The sequence below is a fragment of the Schistocerca piceifrons genome, chromosome 1, assembly GCF_021461385.2.
Source record: "Schistocerca piceifrons isolate TAMUIC-IGC-003096 chromosome 1, iqSchPice1.1, whole genome shotgun sequence".
NCBI lineage: Eukaryota > Metazoa > Arthropoda > Insecta > Orthoptera > Acrididae > Schistocerca > Schistocerca piceifrons.
In genome coordinates this window covers 990,921,527-990,943,928 of record NC_060138.1, presented here as the reverse complement: position 1 = coordinate 990,943,928, position 22,402 = coordinate 990,921,527, and the positions used below count along the sequence as shown (strand labels likewise).

At 44.0% G+C, this 22,402-nt stretch overlaps 1 protein-coding gene across 1 annotated transcript in view; it reads left to right on the top strand.

Annotated features, from left to right (window-relative positions):
* The window catches only part of LOC124777019 (lachesin-like), a 1,140,424-nt gene that overhangs the window by 973,609 nt on the left and 144,413 nt on the right, over positions 1–22,402 (top strand). Inside the window, exon 4 of the mRNA XM_047252275.1 lies at positions 8,643–8,746. Coding sequence (XP_047108231.1) covers positions 8,643–8,746 — 104 coding nt within the window. The remainder of the gene's footprint in view (positions 1–8,642; positions 8,747–22,402) is intronic.

Here is a 22,402-nt window from a genome sequence, read left to right as displayed (position 1 = left end):
CAGGAGAGACGCTGCAGGTGATTTCCTGTTAGCAAAGGTACTTGTCGGTGGTCTGCGGTGCGACCCACACTGATTTCTGCGGATATTTCACGCAGTGTTGCTCGTGCGTTATTACTGACAGCTCTACGCAAACGCTGGTGCTCGCTGTCGTCAAATGAAAGCGGTCGACTACCGTGTTGTCCGTGGTGGGACATAATGCCTGAAATTTGGTATTCCAGAACCACTCTTGGGACTGTGAATACCATGTAGGTCCAACTACCATATTGCGTTCAGTCTGTTAATTCTCATCGTCTGGTCATAATTGCGTCGGAAACCTCTTCACATGAATCACCTTGTGTACGCAATGCTACCGCCATCGCTATATTTGCATATACTATCTCATGATTTTTTTGACCCCGGAGTAAATTTAAATTGTGCAGGGGATTGCCGCTAGCGGAGCTAGTTAGTGACTGCCAGAAATGAGAAGAAATTAGGTAGATTAAGGTGCTACAGTGATCGAGGATTTGCGAATGTGTACTAGTACGAAAAGCAGTAATGAAACTAGTGGTGAACTGATCTATAGCTGCTAGAGAGATGAATTAATTAATGCGCATTACGATATTTTTAGAGATCGAAAACCGATAAAAAATCAACAATGACTGTATAAAAAGATCTTGCAATACTCATCTCTCTCTATCCTTCTATGAGATCTAGAGCACCATAAGCAACTGCGCCCACGCAGTGTTCCTCCTTCCGCAAGGCATTCGATACACGATCGTTTAATGAACAAAATACAAACGTACCGAGTATCGGAGCAAATTTTGGGACTGAATTCAGTATTTCCTCCCAGATAAAGGAAACCACCTTATGTAGATATAATTTAGGAAGTAACTAAAGGGAGTGTTGTTTAAGAGCGACAGTGTAGGCATAGTTGGGGACGTTCTCAAACCATGATTTTTTTTAAAGAGAAATGTTGCATCGCCAGAAGACAGTTACAAAATGTAGGAAGACGTGTAGAGGGACTGCTAGCTAACAAAGAACATAAATAAATATTTCACGTTGACGATAATAACTGAAAATAGTTTGTTGTTCTCAACCAGACCTCTGGCGTGTTTCGTGCGGCCCGTCACGAATTCCTCTCCTGCGCCAATCTCTTCATCTCAGACCAGCACTTGCACACAATGACCTCAATTATTTGTTTGCTGTATTCTAATTTCTGTCTTCCCCTACAGCCTTCACCATCTGCCGCTCTCTCTAGTATCACCGATGTTATTATCAGATGTTTTTACAATGTCCCTACCGTTCTTATCAACGTTTTAAATCTTTCTCTCCTCGCTGATTGTGCGGATACCCTCCTCCTCTCTTCTTATCAGTCCACCTAATTCCCAACATCCTTCTCTAGCGACGCATCTCAAGTGTTTCGATTCCATCCTTTTCCGGGTATCTCACAGTGCATGATTAACTTTCATACAATGCAGTACTCCAAATGTCCGTCCTGAAAAATTTCATTCTCCAAGTCCGATGTTTGATACTGGTAGAATTCTTCGGCCGGAAATGCCGTCTTTGTCATTCCAAGTTAGCTTTATATGCCCTCCTTGCTTCGTCCGTCGTGGGTTATTTTGCTGTCTAAGTAACAGAATTCCTTCATCTCCTATAATTCGCAGTCCCCAATTTTTATGTTAAGTTTAAAGCTAATCTCATATCTGCTATTTCTCATTACTTTCGTCTTTCATCGGCTTCCTCTTAGTCGTATCCTATTCTCATTAGACTGTTTATTCCATTCAACAGAACATGTAATTAATATTCACTTTCAGCAAGTATTGCAATGCCGTCGGTGAATCTTATCGTCGATATCCTTTCACCTTGGATTTTAATCCCACACTTGAACGTTTCTTTTATTTCCGTTATCCCTTCTTTGATATGTGTCGTAGTATTTGAGTGGAAGTGGAGCTCGATCTGGAGATTGTGACGGCGTGGGCTCAGTTGTAGAAATTTATTAAACGTAAAACATTCTATATTATTTTATTAAAGTCCGCGACCGTTTATGATATTTGGTGGATCGTGGAACCAGCCACAAATACTTTTCAAATATATTTATTTTAGTGCCATAACCGGTTCCGGGCTACCATGTCCATCTTCAGAGGCTAATATTTTTCGTTACATATATGTTTTGATCAACAGACGACCTGCTGTTGATGAAAACATCATCTATGTAACGAAAAATATTAGCCATCTCATGATGAGTGTGGTAGCCCGAAATCGGTTATGGCACTAAAATAAAACATTTAAAAAGTATTTGTGGCTGGTTGCGTTAATTACCAATTATAAAATATTCTTCTCGAGAAGAGAAAAATTATAAAAAACCAGAAATTAATTAATGGCCCAGTACAGTTCTTGAAGCCAGGGCTCAACAGGAGACAAACAACATAAAATAGCTGTAACAATATGAAAACAAAATTCAAATCAACTTCACCCCAGCAGAAAAACACAATAAAATTAACTTGTCTAGTTAACCTCAAGACAACAAACTATAAGACAACTCCAAAGATACTATCAATCATCTGCAGGACCGCCTAAGCAAAACCCTCAGTACAGTTTTCTGTACAATTTTTTATTTTTATTTTGGGTCATCAGTGTTCTGACTAGTTTATTCAGTGTTCTGACTAGTTTACTGGGGTCCACCACGATTTCCTTCCGTGCACCAACCTACTCGTCTCAGAGTAGCACTACTGTTTACTCTCAGTCTATATTCTGTTCTCAGGAGACTAATCATTCCATTCAATAACTCCTGTAATTCTTCTTCACTTTCACTGAGGATAGTAATGTCATCACTGAGATCCTATAACCATGAATTTTAATCACACTCTTGAACCTTTATTACATTTCTGTTACTGTACCTTCGATGTATAGACTGAAGAGCTGGGGGCAAAGAATGCTTCGCTGTCTTACACACTTTTTATTCTGAGCACTTCGTTCTTGGTCAACCAGTTTCGTTGTTCCCTTTTGTTTCTTATACATATTGTACAGCGTACGCCTATTGGTCTCAAAATTTCGAACATCTTGTACCACTTTAGATTGTCAAACACTTTTTCTGGGTCGACGATTCTTATGAGCGTGTCTTGAGTTTGCTTCAGTCTTGGTTCCCTTATCAAGCACAGCGTCAGACCTGCCTCTCTGGCGATTTTACCTTTCCTGAACCCAATATGGTCGTGTAACAGATCCTCAGTTTTCTTTTCCATTCTTCTATATATTAATCTTGTCAGGAACTTGGGTGCATGAACTTTTAAGTTGATTGTGTGATAGTTTTCCCATTAATCTACCCTTGCTACCTTCGGAACTGTCTGAGCGGTAGTTTTCTAAAAGTCTGTTGGTACGTCATACGTCGCCAGTCTCGTAGATTCTACACACTACAATGGTCGTTTGTGTCCAATTTCCCCTACACACATTAGAAATTTCGAAGTAGTGTTATCTACCTCTTCTGTCTTTTTCTCAGATGTTCTAAAGCTCTGTTAAAGTCTGTATGTAATAACCGATCCCGTATATAATCCATACTGACTTACGTTTCTTCTGCTGTCATGACATTCAGACAAATCCACACCGTCGTAGAGGCCTTCAATGTACTCTTTCAAACCAGCCGCTCTCTCACTGTATCATTAATGTTGCAGGTGAAAATTTTGTTGTACCATTACTGTTGCTTACCTTGCTTTTAATTTCAACTGACTTTTCTGTATTCTGAATGAAATCTTCCGGTGGACATCTCTTTTTCGATTTCTAGACATTTTTCGTGTAGTCGTTTCATCTTCCCTGCGAAGCACTTACTTTTAATTTCATTCTTTTCTTTCGCTGAACATTTTTGTTGCTGCTTGCTTCATAAATCAATTGAAGCATTTATTCCATTACCCAATGTTTCTTCACCATAACTTTCCTAGTAACTGTTTCTGTACCTCCAGCTTCCGTGATTGCTCTTTTCAGTGATTAACCTTCTTATTCAACTGCATACTGAGGTACTCATCATCGCAAATAAAGTGTTCAACTCATCAGTCTTCTTTTTGGATGGATACGATCCACCACAAATTCTTCTTTGTGTTCCCAAAGTCATGGGGGATTGCACCGCTGTAGCAAGAGAGGGAATAGAAGAGAGCTGCGGAAGAGTATGAGTTCGGTAGTAGGAATGAGAGAGGAAAAATACTAAATGGGTTCTGCAACAAATTTCACAGTGAATAAAGATGAAATGAAACTTTCCAAGTGTCGAAACTACTGCTCCGCGTCACTCGGTACAGTGGTTCGAAAACTACTAGATTTCATAAAAGCAAGTTCCAGCCTTTCTCCAGTGCTAACCCCGAAAATGCTGCAACACGAGATTTTCAATTTTCTTCTGTCTTATTAATTCTGCTTCACATGAACGACGGTATTTTAATTTTCTTACTTGCTTCGAAGCAAGGAACTTGTAATCAAAGCTGTTTTCCTTGTGGTTCTGTTTCTGTTGTTGGTAATTTTTTGTGTCTGGGAATATACACTCCTGGAAATTGAAATAAGAACACCGTGAATTCATTGTCCCAGGAAGGGGAAACTTTATTGACACATTCCTGGGGTCAGATACATCACATGATCACACTGACAGAACCACAGGCACATAGACACAGGCAACAGAGCATGCACAATGTCGGCACTAGTACAGTGTATATCCACCTTTCGCAGCAATGCAGGCTGCTATTCTCCCATGGAGACGATCGTAGAGATGCTGGATGTAGTCCTGTGGAATGGCTTGCCATGCCATTTCCACCTGGCGCCTCAGTTGGACCAGCGTTCGTGCTGGACGTGCAGACCGCGTGAGACGACGCTTCATCCAGTCCCAAACATGCTCAATGGGGGACAGATCCGGAGATCTTGCTGGCCAGCACCTTCTATAGCACGTTGGGTGGCACGGGATACATGCGGACGTGCATTGTCCGGTTGGAACAGCAAGTTCCCTTGCCGGTCTAGGAATGGTAGAACGATGGGTTCGATGACGATTTGGATGTACCGTGCACTATTCAGTGTCCCCTCGACGATCACCAGTGGTGTACGGCCAGTGTAGGAGATCGCTCCCCACACCATGATGCCGGGTGTTGGCCCTGTGTGCCTCGGTCGTATGCAGTCCTGATTGTGGCGCTCACCTGCACGGCGCCAAACACGCATACGACCATCATTGGCACCAAGGCAGAAGCGACTCTCATCGCTGAAGACGACACGTCTCCATTCGTCCCTCCATTCACGACTGTCGCGACACCACTGGAGGCGGGCTGCACGATGTTGGGGCGTGAGCGGAAGACGGCCTAACGGTGTGCGGGACCGTAGCCCAGCTTCATGGAGACGGTTGCGAATGGTCCTCGCCGATACCCCAGGAGCAACAGTGTCCCTAATTTGCTGGGAAGTGGCGGTGCGGTCCCCTACGGCACTGCGTAGGATCCTACGGTCTTGGCGTGCATCCGTGCGTCGCTGCGGTCCGGTCCCAGGTCGACGGGCACATGCACCTTCCGCCGACCACTGGCGACAACATCGATGTACTGTGGAGACCTCACGCCCCACGTGTTGAGCAATTCGGCGGTACGTCCACCCGGCCTCCCGCATGCCCATTATACGCCCTCGCTCAAAGTCCGTCAACTGCACATACGGTTCACGTCCACGCTGTCGCGGCATGCTACCAGTGTTAAAGACTGCGATGGAGCTCCGTATGCCACGGCAAACTGGCTGACACTGACGGCGGCGGTGCACAAATGCTGCGCAGCTAGCGTCATTCGACGGCCAACACCGCGGTTCCTGGTGTGTCCGCTGTGCCGTGCGTGTGATCATTGCTTGTACAGCCCTCTCGCAGTGTCCGGAGCAAGTATGGTGCGTCTGACACAACGGTGTCAATGTGTTCTTTTTTCCATTTCCAGGAGTGTATATGTATTTCTGCAGAAGCGCAAAGTTGCCAGTCGGGTCACATGACGCTCATTCAATAACATATTGGACCATGGAATGCGTAGATCTTCGCTGGGGCCTTCAGTAACACGTCCTATATCTTAAAAACAAGCCTTGTTCTGCGTTTCCTTAGTGCTGTGAGAAAGCAAAGAAGGATCTAAGTAAACGGAAGTACACAGTCTCCATAGCAACATTCCTTTTATATGACCTTATGGTACTAACACAAACAGTCTCAGAATGGATAAGAATATCGTATTTAGCTTAAAACTTGTAAGAGAACTGAAGCGTAGTACAGAGGTACAAGTTGATGGAACACAAGAAATACGAGTAAGCATTACAAACAACGTTTGATGAGAAAACGGTAAGTAACAGAAAATCTAAGCATACTACCTACAATTTGGAATAAAGATAGGCAACATCGCGGTGAAAAACCATACCGAGGCAGTTACGAGTTCTTTTAGAAAGGACTAAGTCCTTTCCTATAGTTGTGACACAATGGATACAGAGACGAGAAGAGCGACAGCCGGAGTTGAGTGAGATAATACCTGGCATGAAGCATAGTTACCGGAGAAGAAGCATATCGGATGGACCCGACTGGTTGCATAAAAGAGTAAAAGGCAGAGTCAAGTGTGACAGAGCTCTGTACGTTAAGCTACAGAAAACCCGTGGGTGGCAGCTTGTGAAAGGGTTGCTAATCGTATTCATCGAGCGTTAAGCTTTCTATTATCTGTTAATGACAAAAATCAATACACACACATATATCTGTCACGTCTGTTAGACTAGTTCATTTACATTTACATTAGAGCGTATGACGAAAATTGGCAAAGTTACAAATTTAGAGAATTTCGTTTCATGTAATCTGATTCTACTAGATTGGTGGATAGTCCGGAGGGGAGTGCTAGTAACAGCAGTGATGTTGTGATACATCAGGAGACAAGCTGTGCTGCCGAACAAGTGGCTCAGGATACGTCGCTCCATTTGATACAACCAACAGTGGTGAGGTTGTGCTAGTTTATAGCTCTATTCGCCTTTTACCAGTTGTTTTCAAGCTGAACATTACTTTCAAATACTACCTCAGTCCTGCTCCGGATGCAAATGTGTACTATTTCAACTCCTGAATCAGATAAGCGAATTATTAGATTAACACTAGATGGCATAGTGCAAATACGCAAGAATTAAAAGGGCAAAAGGGGGACGGTACTAAAGAGTCAGAGCTGAGATTAGTAGTTGGCCTAAACCAGTGTAGTAAGGCACAGGAGGAAAATACACTGAAGAGCCAAAGAAACTGGTACACCTGCCTAATGTGGTATTGGGCCCTCGTGAGCACGCAGAAACGCCACAACATGACGTGGCATGGACTCGACTAATGTCTGAACTAGTGCTGAAGGGAACTGACACAATGAATCATGCATGGCTGTCCATCAATCCGTAACAGTACAACGGGGTGGAGATCTCTTCTGAACAGCACGTGCCAAGGCATCCCAGAGATGCTCAATAGTGTTCATATCTGTGGAGTTTAGTGACCAGCGGATGTGTTTAAACTCAGAAGAGTGTTGTGGAGCCACTCTGTAGCATTTTGGACGTGAGGGGTGTCGCATTGTCGTGCTGTAATTGCCCAATCTGTAGGAATGCACAATGGACATTAATGGATGCATGTGATAAGACAGGATGCTTACGTACGTGTCACCTGTCAGAGTCGTTTCTAGACGTATCAGGGGTCCCATACCACTCCGACTGGACACGGCCCAGAGCCTCCATCAGCTTGAACAGTCCCCTGCTGACAAGCACCGTCCATTGATTCATGAGGTTTCCTCCATACCCGTGCACGTCCATCAACTCGATACAATTTGAAACGAGACTCGTCCGACCAGGCAACATGTTTCCAGTCATCAACAGTCCATTGTCGGTGTTGACGGGCCCAGGGGAGGCGTAAAGCCTTGTGCCGTGCAGTAATCAAGTGTATACCAGTGGGCCTTCGTTGAATGATGATGTTTCGTTGAATGGTTCGCACGCTGACACTTGTTGATGGCCCAGCATTGAAATCTGCAGCAATTTGCGGAAGGGTTGCACTTCTGTCACGTTGAACGATTCTCTCCAGTCGGTCCCGTTCTTGTAGGCCTTTCTCCAGCCGCAGCGATGACAGGGTCTGATGTTTTACCGGGTTTCTGATATTCATGGCACACTCGCAAAATGGCCACGCCCGAAAATCCCCAATTCATCGCTACCTCGGAGATGCTGTGTCCCATCGCTCGTGCGCCGACTATAACACAACGTTCAAAGTCTCTCAAATCTTGATAAGCTGCCTTTGTAGCAGCAGTAAGTGATTTAACAACTGCGCCAGACACTTGTTGTCTTATATAGGCGTTGCCGACCTCGTCGCCGTTTTCTGCCTGTTTACACATCTCTGTACTTGAATACGTAGGCTTATACCAGTTTCTTTTGCGCTTCAGTGTATGTTCGTGCGTTTCAGATATCGGTTACGGCGAATGAACTGTGAAATGTACTAGGCTGACTTACCTCCTCACCCATGTACCATACACGTTTGGGCTCTAATGACCACGGGACATTAACACCTAATTTTCCTTCCTACACGCCAGTTTACTGTCTAGAATCAAGAGAAGACTTCATGAAACGGTGTTGTCGAGATATTCTGTATTTTTACAATACAGAACATGTCTATATTGATCGTTGTATGCATGTGTGTTATATGCTTGTTTCAGAGTCGCTGTACCCGCGATTTGCTGAGCCCATCCCGAACGTGACCGTGACGGTGGGCGGCACCGCTGTCATGGCCTGCGTCGTGGACAACCTCAGGGGCTACAAGGTAAGCGCACAGTGTTTACCCGTAGGTCAGCGTAAGCATGTTTCTGTGGTCTTCAGGTTGAAGTCTTGTTTGATGCGACTCTGTACTGTGCAAGTCTAAATCTGCTTCCTAAATCCATTTGAACCTGCATTCTATATTTGGTCTCCCTCTATAAATTTTACGCACCACACTCCTCTCCAAAACTAAACAGGTGATCCCTTGACGTCTCAGAATATGCCCTATCAACCTCTCCCTTCTTCTAGTCAGGTTATTGGCAATAATTTCTATCCTCTCCAATTCCATTCATTACCTCCGCATTAGTTACGTGATCTACGGAACTAATCTTCAGCATTCTTCAGTAGGACTACATTTCGAAAGTTTCTACTCTCTTCTTGCCTAAAATATTTATCGTCCATGTTTCATCTCCATAGATGAGTACACCCCATAATACACTATTGACCATTAAAATTGCTACACCAAGAAGAAATGCAGATGATAAACGGGTATTCATTGGACAGATATATTATACTAGAACTGACGTGTGATTACATTTTCAAGCAATTTGGGTGCATAGATCCTCAGAAATCAGTACCCAGAACAACAACCTCTGGCCGTAATAACGGCCTTGATACGCCTGGGCAGTGAGTAAAACAGAGCTTGGATGGCGTGTACAGGTACAGCTGCCCATGCAGCTTCAACACGATACCACAGTTCATCAAGAGTAGTGACTGGCGTATTGTGACGAGCCAGTTGCTCGGCCACCATTGACCAGACGATTTCAATTGCTGAGAGATCTGGAGAATGTGCTGGACAGGGCAGATGTCGAACATTTTCTGTATCCCGAAAGGCCCATACAAGACCACCAACATGCGGTCGTGCATTATCCTGGTGAAATGTAGGGTTTCACAGGGATCGAATGAAGGGTAGAGCCACGGGTCGTAACACATCTGAAATGTAACGTCCACTGTTCAAATTGCTGTCAATGCGAACAAGAGGTGACCGAGACGTGTAACAAACGGCACCCCATACCATCACGCCGGCTGATACGCCAATATGGCGATGACGAATACACGCTTCCAATGTGCGTTCACCGCGATGTCACCAAACACGGATGCGACAATCATGATGCTGTAAACAGAACCTGGATTCATCCGAATCAAGGGTAACCGCACCCACGATCTCCGAGCTGATAGTCCATGCTGCTGCAAACGTCGTCGAATTCTTCGTGCAGACGTCTTGTAAACGTCCCCATCTGTTGATTCAGTGATCGAGACATGGCTGCACGATCCGTTACAGCCATGAAGATAAGATGCCTGTCATTTCAGCTGCTAGTCATACGTGGCCATTGGGATCCAGCACGACGTTCCGTATTACCCTGCTGAACCCACAGATTCCATTTCTGCTAACAGTCATTGGACGTCGACCAACGCGAGCAGCAATGTAGCGATACGATAAACCGCAATCGCGATAGGTTACAATCCGACCTTTATCAAAGTCGGAAACGTAATGGTATGCATTTCTCCTCCTTACCCGAGGCATCACAACAACGTTTCACCAGGCAACGCCGGTCAACTGCTGTTTGTGTATGAGAAATCTGTTGGAACCTTTCCTCATGCCAGCACGTTGAAGCTGTCGCCACCGGCGCCAGCCTTGTGTGAATGCTCTGAAAAGCTGATCATTTGCATATCACAGCACCTTATTCCTGTCGGTTAAATTTCGCGTCTGTAACACTTCATCTTCGTGGTGTAGCAATTTTAATGGCCAGCAGTGTACTTTCAGAAGACTCTTGTTGACACTTAAATTTATATCATACTAGCAACGCGCTCCGGTTTCGCAGGGGCAGCATTTAGTATCTACGGCCAGACGGCTTTAGTGGTTTCGCGTATTTTGTTTGCGGGCCATTGCGTGGAGTTACGAATAAATTTCAGAGAAGAGCATTAAGTACTTGAGTATCGCCACATACAGATACCTAACACGAAGTAAGCAGCTCACAACAGGACAGTTGTCCGGCTGAATGTTTTGTGTTCCATACTGAATTGGCTTTTGGAGTTACATCTCATGGGATGCGGAGGATCGCATTGACACCTAGGTTTGATTCAAGGAAGGCCGAAAGCTGAGGGCTGAGTTATCTGCAGCACTCTTGGAAGAACTTTATGATGAAATTAAACGATTCCATTGTTATCTAGCGAACTGGTGCCATAACCCAATAGAGCAGCACCTCGATAACACAGTAAACAGGACCAAATTTGCATCTGGTGTCGGGGTCTAATATTTGCTCCACTGTTTGTCGTATGATGAATGAAACGTTTACAAATGTTATAACACTTTTTAATGTGCTGTGTAATGTATGTGGAACAAGAACTATAGATTTTAATAGGCTGTAATACCTTAACAAAGCAAAGATGCTGAAGTACTTTATCGGAAAAAATTTTATTTGTAGTATAAAAAACAAATCTCTACATGTTTTGGATTCGTGTTGGTTTCTCGCAAGCAACTGTTCTCAAACGACTGGAGGGAAACCACATGTAAAAATATTTGATTATTTCAAATTGTAAGTCTCGCATCACAGTCTGATTATAAGGGGTTATCTTTTCGTTATTGGTCATATACGTAACGATATTTTGAAGCTGAATAACTCACTGCCCCATTGTTCGAAAATCTGCAGTCAATAAAGAGCGCGAATTGCGATTGGTAAAGTACGTTTGAAGCACAGCTTTGTACGGCAGTTAAACGAAGACTTTGGGAAAACCGAAACAGAAGAGCGTAGAACCATTTGAGATGTAATGCTACAGACGAATGTTGAAAATTAGATGGGCTGATAAGGTAAGGAATGAGGAGGATCTGCGTAGAGTCGGAGAGGAAAGGAATATGTGGAAAACAAGGAGAAGGGACATGATGATAGGACATCTGTTAAGACAAAAGGGAATGACTTCCATGGTAATGGACGGAGCTGTAGAGGTCAAAAACTGTAGAGGAAGACAGAGACTGGAATACATCCAGCAAATAATTGAGGACGTAGGTTGGAAGTGCTACTCTGAGATGAAGATGAGGATGATGTTTGGCTTGTGAGGTGCTCAACTGCTCGGTTATCAGCGCCCGTACAAATTCCCAACCTTTGCTCAGTTCAAACTCGCAACTTTTATGAATGGTGATGAAATGATGAGGACAACACAAACACCCAGTCATCTAGAGGTAGGGAAAATCCCTGACCCCGCCGTCTGAGATGAAGAGTTAGGCACAGTAGAGGAATTCGTGGCGGGCCGCACAAACCAGTCAAAAGACTAATGACCAAGAAAATAAAAATAAAATAGAAAATGTCAGGGAAACAAGAATTTACAGTATAAAGTGTCCCTGATAAGATTCGATCTTTCAGTTTCCAGCCACTACATTGACAGAAGCTTTTGATATTACAGCCCATTAACATTTACAGTCGTTTCTCCACATACATTACACAGTACATTAAAAACATTATAACATTTGTAAAAGTTTAATTCCTTTTTTGACCAACAGTGGAGCAAACATCAGTCCACGACACCAGATGCGAGTTTTGTCCGATTTACTGCGTTATCGAGGCTCTGCTGCTCTAATGGGTTGTGGCAGCAGTGCGCTAGATGACAATGGTATCGTTTTAACAATTTAAGTTTCATTCATCATAATTCAGACAAATCTTACAAAATATTTATAAATTATATATAAATGCTTTCTTTGTGCATCATTGTATCTATTACTCGAAACGGGATCAAATTCCTTACAGCATTTCCTGAGAATAGCCTACATATGATGACGGATGCGAGAAAGCGCCTTCAGTTTGTATATGATATAGAAATGTAGAGATAATAACAAATTTCTCTTCCTCAGAAACGATTTCCTCACCGTGGCTCGTCTACATTTTCTGTCTTCTCTACTTCAGCCATCGTCAGATATTTTACTGCCAAAATAGAAAAACACTTTAAGTGTGTCTCATTTCCTAGTACAGTTCTTTCAGCATCGCCGTATTTCCATTCGACTACCCTCCATACCTTTGTTTTGCTTTTGGTAGTGTTCATCTTACACCCTCCTTTCAAAACAGTGTCCTTTCCGTTCAACTGCTCTTCCAGATCCTTTGCCGTCTGTGAGAGAATTACAACGTCATCAATAAACCCCAATGACCTCCTTCTTCTGCCTGAGCTCTAATACCTTCTAAAATATTTACTTGGCTTCGTTTAGCCGTTACTCAATGTACACATTGAATAACAACTGGAACAGGCTACAACCAGGTCTGATTCCGGTATCAACTACCGCCTTCCCTTCTATCTCCCTCAACTCTTTCCGTACAAGTAGTATATCAAAAAGCAGATGGTGTTATCGTGATGGAATTGTGTGTTACACTAGCAGGACTAAACGATAGGTTTAGGACACAAGGTATTTTCATTCGCTTAACAAAGGCCTCTGATTGTGTGGACCATGCAGTGAACCTAACTAGGGTCACGTGATGCGAGGGTGCCACAAGATTTTGTTCTAGGTCCATTGCTTTTCTTGATATAAATCAATGATTTGTCACTAAGCATGACAGCTGACTCAAGAACATTTTTCTTTGCTGATGTAACAAATGATGTTGTGAAATAAGTGGACCGTAATGTAGATTATGTAGCTGTTTGCGTAGTCAAGCACACGAGAGTGCATTGCACTGATTGATAATTAATGGATGTCAAGGCGCATATATTTGTATGTGTGGTGGCTGTTCTTTCGGACATGTCCGAAAGAACTAATCGAACCTACCGGTAACAAATCTAGCGGTTCCGTCTGAATGCTTCGATGTATTCCGTTAATCCGACCCAGAGGGAATCCCAAACCCGCAATCACTATTCAAGAACGGCCACCACTAGAGTTTTAGACGCCGTCTCCTCTGTATATGAGCTACACTTTCCTAAAATTCTCCCAGTTAACCAAAGTTGGCCATTAGTCTTCCATACTACCGTCCTTAGTGCTTGTTCAAATTCAAATCACTTTGCAACGTTACGCCTATATATTTAACCGGACGTGAGTGTGTCAAGCAGCACACAACTATTACTGTTACTGCTGTATTCGAACATTACGGGTTTGATTTTCCTACTCATGTACACTAACGTACACTTTTATACGCTTAGAGCAAGCTGACATTCATTGCACCAATGCGAAAGGCAATGGGGGGAGAGTTCAACGTCTACCATACTTAATGCTACCGAAATTCTTCTCAAAAAATTCACAGAATTTCAGGTCATATGTTCTGAGTATCGTGGGACCAAATTAAGTGTCCAGACGCTCATGGATTGCAGAGGAACTGAAATTAAGAGTAGCAAAGCAAAAGGAAAACTAATTAATATCGTTTCCGAACGAAAGAGAGTACTGTTTCAATTTAGCTCTCGCACTGCTGAAAACTTGAATGATGTTGACATTAATGTCAGTCACGTTGAGAAACAGCTAAACCGATAATAGTGAGTAAGGTTTCAGGGCTCAATGGTGACTGTCAGATTCTATACAGAAATTCTGGCGAAGTTGTTCATAATATACTGTAGGTTACTCAAACAAGAACTGTGACCAGCAGTTGGATGAAAGCACAAGGAGGGTGGCAAAAGTTATCCCCAAATTGCCTTACGTAATCTGTGACATCCATCTGATTAGCATCTCAGAAGTTAGAGCTCAAATGTAATGAGGTGTCTGGAACAAAGAGGCCTCCTCCATGACAATCAGCATAAGTTCCGAAAACACTGACTATAAAGAACCCAACCTGCGCTTTTCACACATGACGTCCTGAACGCAATGGCTCAAATACTTCAGACAGATGTAATATAAAGCATGTCATGTTGTTTTCTGGGATCGGATCAGATAAAACTTTTAAAAGACATCGTGGTCGTTGCCAATTCTTAAATTTTTTGTAGCTCTACTGCGTTTCAGTTTTAAATAAAAAACTGCAATAGTAAATTGGAAAAAAAATTAACAGTTGAAGGTGACCGCAACGTTTTTCAGATATTTCATGTATGCGCGTCTTATGAATGGTGGCTACCCATCTTCACCTTCACTCTCTCCTAAAACCTGATTGCACTCAGGTATCCCATACAGAAACAATAGTCCAGAAGCAACGTCTGCTATACAGTGACTGACAATTTCTCTATGCCGTTCGGCGGTAGCTGCAGGAGAGACACTGTTTTCTTTTTCGAAGCAGAAAACTCAGCAATGGTCAGATGCGGGGAAGTTTGGGCGCTAGAGGACATTTACCTCATGAAGGAAGGTAGCGCGCTGCACCAAGGGACGACTTGGAATTTACGGTAATGTCATGGCTTAAAAACTGCAGTAACAATAAGTAATGATGTACTGCTTGTGCGCCAGAGTGGCGGGAAGCGTCACCACATATGGAGGCGCTCGAAGCTCTGTAGGAGAAATATACGTTAACATCTACATCTAGATCCAGATTTATGTACATACTTCAAGCCATTACACAGTGCGTGACAGAGGATACTTTATATCGTTGTGGTAGGTTTCTAATTTTCTGCAAGTAGACTATCACTACTCTGCATCTACACTCCTGGAAATTGAAATAAGAACACCGTGAATTCATTGTCCCAGGAAGGGGAAACTTTATTGACACATTCCTGGGGTCAGATACATCACATGATCACACTGACAGAACCACAGGCACATAGACACAGGCAACAGAGCATGCACAATGTCGGCACTAGTACAGTGTATATCCACCTTTCGCAGCAATGCAGGCTGCTATTCTCCCATGGAGACGATCGTAGAGATGCTGGATGTAGTCCTGTGGAATGGCTTGCCATGCCATTTCCACCTGGCGCCTCAGTTGGACCAGCGTTCGTGCTGGACGTGCAGACCGCGTGAGACGACGCTTCATCCAGTCCCAAACATGCTCAATGGGGGACAGATCCGGAGATCTTGCTGGCCAGGGTAGTTGACTTACACCTTCTAGAGCACGTTGGGTGGCACGGGATACATGCGGATGTGCATTGTCCTGTTGGAACAGCAAGTTCCATTGCCGGTCTAGGAATGGTAGAACGATGGGTTCGATGACGGTTTGGATGTACCGTGCACTATTCAGTGTCCCCTCGACGATCACCAGTGGTGTATACGGCCAGTGTAGGAGATCGCTCCCCACACCATGATGCCGGGTGTTGGCCCTGTGTGCCTCGGTCGTATGCAGTCCTGATTGTGGCGCTCACCTGCACGGCGCCAAACACGCATACGACCATCATTGGCACCAAGGCAGAAGCGACTCTCATCGCTGAAGACGACACGTCTCCATTCGTCCCTCCATTCACGCCTGTCGCGACACCACTGGAGGCGGGCTGCACGATGTTGGGGCGTGAGCGGAAGACGGCCTAACGGTGTGCGGGACCGTAGCCCAGCTTCATGGAGACGGTTGCGAATGGTCCTCGCCGATACCCCAGGAGCAACTGTGTCCCTAATTTGCTGGGAAGTGGCGGTGCGGTCCCCTACGGCACTGCGTAGGATCCTACGGTCTTGGCGTGCATCCGTGCGTCGCTGCGGTCCGGTCCCAGGTCGACGGGCACGTGCACCTTCCGCCAACCACTGGCGACAACATCGATGTACTGTGGAGACCTCACGCCCCACGTGTTGAGCAATTCGGCGGTACGTCCACCCGGCCTCCCGCATGTCCACTATACGCCCTCGCTCAAAGTCCGTCAACTGCAAATACGGTTCACGTCCACGCTGTCGCGGCATGCTACCAGTGTTAAAGACTGCGATGGAGCTCCGTATGCCACGGCAAACTGGCTGACACTGACGGCGGCGGTGCACAAATGCTGCGCAGCTAGCGCCATTCGACGGCCAACACCGCGGTTCCTGGTGTGTCCGCTGTGCCGTGCGTGTGATCATTGCTTGTACAGCCCTCTCGCAGTGTCCGGAGCAAGTATGGTGGGTCTGACACACCGGTGTCAATGTGTTCTTTTTTCCATTTCCAGGAGTGTACATGCACCTCAATACTCCGAATATTTTTGGTAACCAGTTCCAGTCACGAATGGCGCGTGCGAAAAATGATTATCGGTAGGCCTCTGTATAAGCTCTAATTTCTCGAATTTCCTAATCGTAGTTATTTCGCAAAATGTACAGTCATGCTCAGAAGTATCCGAACGACCTAAATTGCATTTCGCCTGGTTCGCATGCAACCCACATAACGCAGTTGTCTAGCAGGTCCTCTAATCGCCACTTGGTACAGTCGTTTGACTATTGAAAATGGTTCCAACAAGTCACCACTACAGAACACTGCTCTGTATCGCAATAACACAAGATGCAAAGTAATACCAAGATACTAGAAATATCAGGGAACACCTTATCACAGATAAGACTGTCCTTAAGGCTTGTCAGCTCACATTTATTGCAATAAATGACATACCTGAAATGTTACCACTCTCATTATTACGTCAGATAGGTAATGCACGTAGTAAGATCGTCGTATTCATGATTTCCTCTTCAATGTAACATACCGTACTTGTTATTTAACACAAAATGACATTAAAAATTTAAGTTATTCGCGAGCAGCTAGTTGAGAATATGTATGAACTTCAAATGACACGACGAATCGTCTCGTTTTGCATATGGATTCAAACCTAGGTCATGCAGACTAAGATTTCGTGACTGACGGAACCTAACAGTCAATCCTGACAAGGCATACAGAGAGTGATATACCTCGATTTCAGACAGTATCAATTAGCAAATATCAACTTTAAATTACATAACGTAAACATTATTAACGGACGCGAATTCCTTCCCAGCGTCCATTGTCCCTGTTAACGAACTACGAGAGATGTTAAATATTGCTTCTTCGCAAGTAACGTACTTGAAATGCCATGAGGTAAAGCTTTGTGTTTGACACGGATTCGAACCCAGAACCTAATCGGATTGACATATCGGAATTTCTCGGCAGTAGTTAGATGTTTTAACTGAAATGACGAGACGAAACATTAATTTTTTCCTTCCCAGAACTCCTACCCGGCACCTATCGCTGTTATATTCTAGAGAAAACGAACGTTAAATATGGGTTTGTTACACCAGCAGCGACATGTGAGTATCTTTGAACTAGAAATAATATGACGAAGAGTTCAATGCTGACTGGGAATCGAACCCCACACATATCGTTGTTGACTACACACAAACAGACGTAAGGTACCAAATTTTCCTCCACCAGCAGCTCGGAATAACATGCTTGAACTTACAGTGATCTCTCAAATAGTTCTGTGTCTCACTGGGAGTCGAAGACGTCAAATATCGTTAGACAGCGAATGAAAATGCATTAAAAATCATAATTATTATCCACCAGCAGATAGGTGTTCGCATGGATGGGTGACCACCATACAGTCGCCATGCGCATTTGCCATTTTTCGGTGTGCACTCAGCCTCGGATGCCAATTGAGGCGTCTCCGGTCAAAGAAACGCATCATAACGACCGGTGGGGGGGGGGGGGGGGTTGCTGACCACACGCCCCTCCCATCCGCATCCTTATCTGAAGATGACACGGCGGGCGGTCGGATGGTCCCGGTGGGCCACTTGTGGCCTGAAGACGGAGTGCTAGATAGGTGTTCTCATGTTAGGGATTGCTAATACATAATGAGAACTTTAGTGCCAGGCCAGGATTCGAACCCATTCACGCACAATATGTGGAGATGTTGAGGAATCTGCGATTTTGAATAAACAACAAATAATAGTCGAGCTGTATTGTCAAGAAGGTATCAAATTTCGCGTTAAGAGCTGTCTGAGTTGCATTCCAAGTTCAGAACCAACTTTATCGACATACAGAAGCTCAAATAAAAGATGGAATAAGTGTCCTGTGACCCTACATAGCGTTTGTTTCGTCACTAGAAATAAATAACTAGTATAATAGAGGTTACTGGTGATAGAGTTCCCACATTTCGCCACTCCTGACTTTATTGTGGTTCAACCTAACGTCTACTTGGTAGAGAGGGAATGTCATATTTAATGTGAATTGCAGAGCACAATGCCATTATACCTTTTTTTTGAGTCGCAAGGTCCTCTTTGTTGCTCCAGCAAACTGTGATAAACTACTGCTTGAAGGGGAGCAAATTCTTCGCCATATCTTTTGTAGAATCTTACAGATATCTCATCTGGGCCTGATGCCTTTCCTCTACCAAGCGACTGTAGTCACATTTCCTTTCCGCAATCAGTTATGTCAGTATCTATACTTTCGTACGATTATTGAAAGATGTGAGCATATTACGATCTTTCGCAGTGAAACAATTTCAGAAGACCGAAATCAGTATTTCGATATTCTCTCTGTTGTCTTCCGTTTCGGTGCCAATTTCGTCAGTGTGTGACTGAATAGGTGATCTAGAACCGCTTAATGATTTTACCTAAGACCAAAATCTCTTAATTTTAGTCGACAAAATATTGCATTCAAAGGAATTCAAAGCTTTTGTCATTGATCTCCTTACGCTCATTTTGGTTTCGTTCAGTTTTAGTTTGTCTAGTAGGTTTTGACTTCTCTTGAAACTGTGATGAAGCTCTCTTTGTTTACGTAGAAGCTTTCAACACGGCTGCTAACCTACGGTGGATCATTCCAATCCCTCACGACCTTGCTCGGTTCATACTTGTCTAAGGCATATTGAACGATGCGTTTGAGTTTTTTTCCATTTTTGTGCCACATTTTCGTCCTCGGCAGTGAATATCTGATGTGGACTACTCAGATATTCTATAACTTCTACCCTGTCACTCTTGCGAAGGAATTTTCCTATATTTCAACATTTCTTGTAACACCCTTAGTCATATTTGATAACATAGCGCTATGATCATTGATACCTTACTATGCGTTAACTGATACGATAAGTACAAGTCTGTTTGTTGCTAGGAGGTCTAAGACGTTGCCTCCACTTCTTGGTTCTCTAATTATCTGCTCGAAGTAATTTTCGGACAAAATATTCATAATAATGTCACACAAATGCCTGTCTCTGGTTCCAGTTTTGATAGCAAGACTCTTCCAGTTTATACCTGGAAAGTTTAAGTCGCCCCTATTACAACGGAATGATCAGCAAAGATATTAACGCTATTCTGCAAGTTCTCTCTGTTGTGGATTGGCAAGACAGCCAACCCACTATGAGAGGAAGCCGAAAGGCACACGTTTTAGCTCACGCAGGCTGGCGTGAGGTCTGGAACAAGTCAAGGAAATGAGACTAACAAAAAACGTACGTAGCTGCTGGAATACTTAACTTTAATCCGTAATTGGTGAACATCGCTCTTGACGGTACATGTTTTACAGCATCAATAGTAACTGGTAATGGCGCCTTGCTAGGTCGTAGCAAATGACGTAGCTGAAGGCTATGCTAACTATCGTCTCGGCAAATGAGAGCGTAATTTGTCAGTGAACCATCGCTAGCAAAGTCAGCTGTACAACTCGGGCGAGTGCTGGGAAGTCTCCTAGACCTGCCGTGTGGCGGCGCTCGGTCTGCAATCACTGATAGTGGCGACACGCGGGTCCGATGTATACTAACGGACCGCGGCCGATTTAAAGGCTACCACCTAGCAAGTGTGGTGTCTGGCGGTGACACCACACTCTCTGAAACGTTCTAGCACTATAGTGCCTGACCCAGGCGACTTATAAAGGCATCCGGTTACTATTTGTGGCCGACCTTTGCTGCTTAATTTCACCCAGATAAATTCTGTTCAGGATCGGGTATAGATGAGAGTTAGTGCTGTACAATTTCGCCATGAGGACTGACTTTGCATGTAGTGAATACAGCTGTGATCAAATTCTGGTTTTAAAAATTCATCCCCGGACACTGTTTTTGATTCGCCAGACGCTGTATACTCTTTTAGTTGAAATACATGCGTGATGACTACAATTGCAGGAGCAATAACACCACAACTGCAGCGGGACACGAGAGATGTATAGGGCTATTACAAATGATTGAAGCGATTTCATAAATTCACTGTAGCTCCATTCATTGACATATGGTCACGACACACTACAGATACGTAGAAAAACTAATAAAATTTTGTTCGGCTGATGTCGCGCTTCAGGTTTCTGCCGCCAGAGCGCTAGAGAGCGCAGTGAGACAAAATGGCGACAGGAGCCGAGAAAGCGTATGTTGTGCTTGAAATGCACTCACATCAGTCAGTCATAACAGTGCAACGACACTTCAGGACGAAGTTCAACAAAGATCCACCAACTGCTAACTCCATTCGGCGATGGTATGCGCAGTTTAAAGCTTCTGGATGCTTCTGTAAGGGGAAATCAACGGGTCGGCCTGCAGTGAACGAAGAAATGGTTGAATGCGTGCGGGCAAGTTTCACGCGTAGCCCGCGGAAGTCGACGAATAAAGCAAGCAGGGAGCTAAACGTACCACAGCCGACGGTTTGGAAAATCATACGGAAAAGGCTAAAGCAGAAGCCTTACCGTTTACAATTGCTACAAGCCCTGACACCCGATGACAAACGCTTTGAATTTTCGGCGCGGTTGCAACAACTCATGGAAGAGGATGCGTTCAGTGCGAAACTTGTTTTCAGTGATGAAGCAACATTTTTTCTTAATGGTGAAGTGAACAGACACAATGTGCGAATCTGGGCGGTAGAGAACCGTCTTCTTCGTCACGTCACCAACACTTAGGAAATTTTAGAATGGCTAAAACGTAACCAATGAATTTGTTACTCAGGCGGCATCTAATGACTAGTCGACGTGCGAAGTGTCTCCTCTGTGTTGGCCGAACCAACAATTGTTACTGCTTCTCCACTCACAACACAGTATTCCCCGCCTCCATTTACACTGGCGGGTCCGCCTCTCGTGACATTTGGTGGACATTTGTGCATTAAATAGGACTGTCCGATATATATGATCAGATAGTGTAATAACGAATTTTCCTCTCCTGTTGACGTATATGAACTGAGCAGCAAATATCTTCTTTGTAATGCGTACCACAGCCATAAGTGCATTAAACGAATGCGGTATTTTGCCTCTTAGGCTCTATTTATTGAGATTTCTGCTCGTTCCACGACTAGTTCGGTTTTTATGCGACTATCGAGTGTTTAGCTAGAAAAAGTTGCAATACAAAAAATTCCGGTGAATTCACATCATTTGCTGCAATTCGTTCTACTGCTCTTATTTTGGCGCTCAGAAAGCCAAATGATCGTCAAAGGAAAGTTTGAGAAGAGGTGCCATCTTCACTGCAAGCTCTTTTAAATTCTGAGTCCAATACTAGATCCCCCATTTCTTCCCTATCGACTCTTGTTTCTTCTTCTATCACGTCATCAGGCAAGTCCTCTAAATCATAGAGTCCTTCAGTGATCTCTTTCCACCTATTCGCTCTCTCCTCTGCACCTTGCACTCTTAATGTTACATATAATGTTGCTTATAATTTCACTGGAGGCTGTTTTGATTTTCCTGTATGCTGAGTCAATTCTTCCGACAGTATTTTTTTTCAATTTCTTCACATTTTCATGTAACCATTTGCCTTAGCTTCCCTGTACTTTCTAATTGCTTCGTTCCAAAGTGACTTATTTCTTTGTTCCTGAATTTCCCAGAACAATTTTGTACTTCCTTTTTTCGTCGATCATCTGAATTATTTCATCTGTTATCGAAGGTTTCTTCATAGTTGCCTTCCTTTTGCCTTTCCAACTTCTGTGATAGTCCTTTTTAGAGGTACCATTCCTCTTCAATTGAACTGCCTATTGAGCTATTCC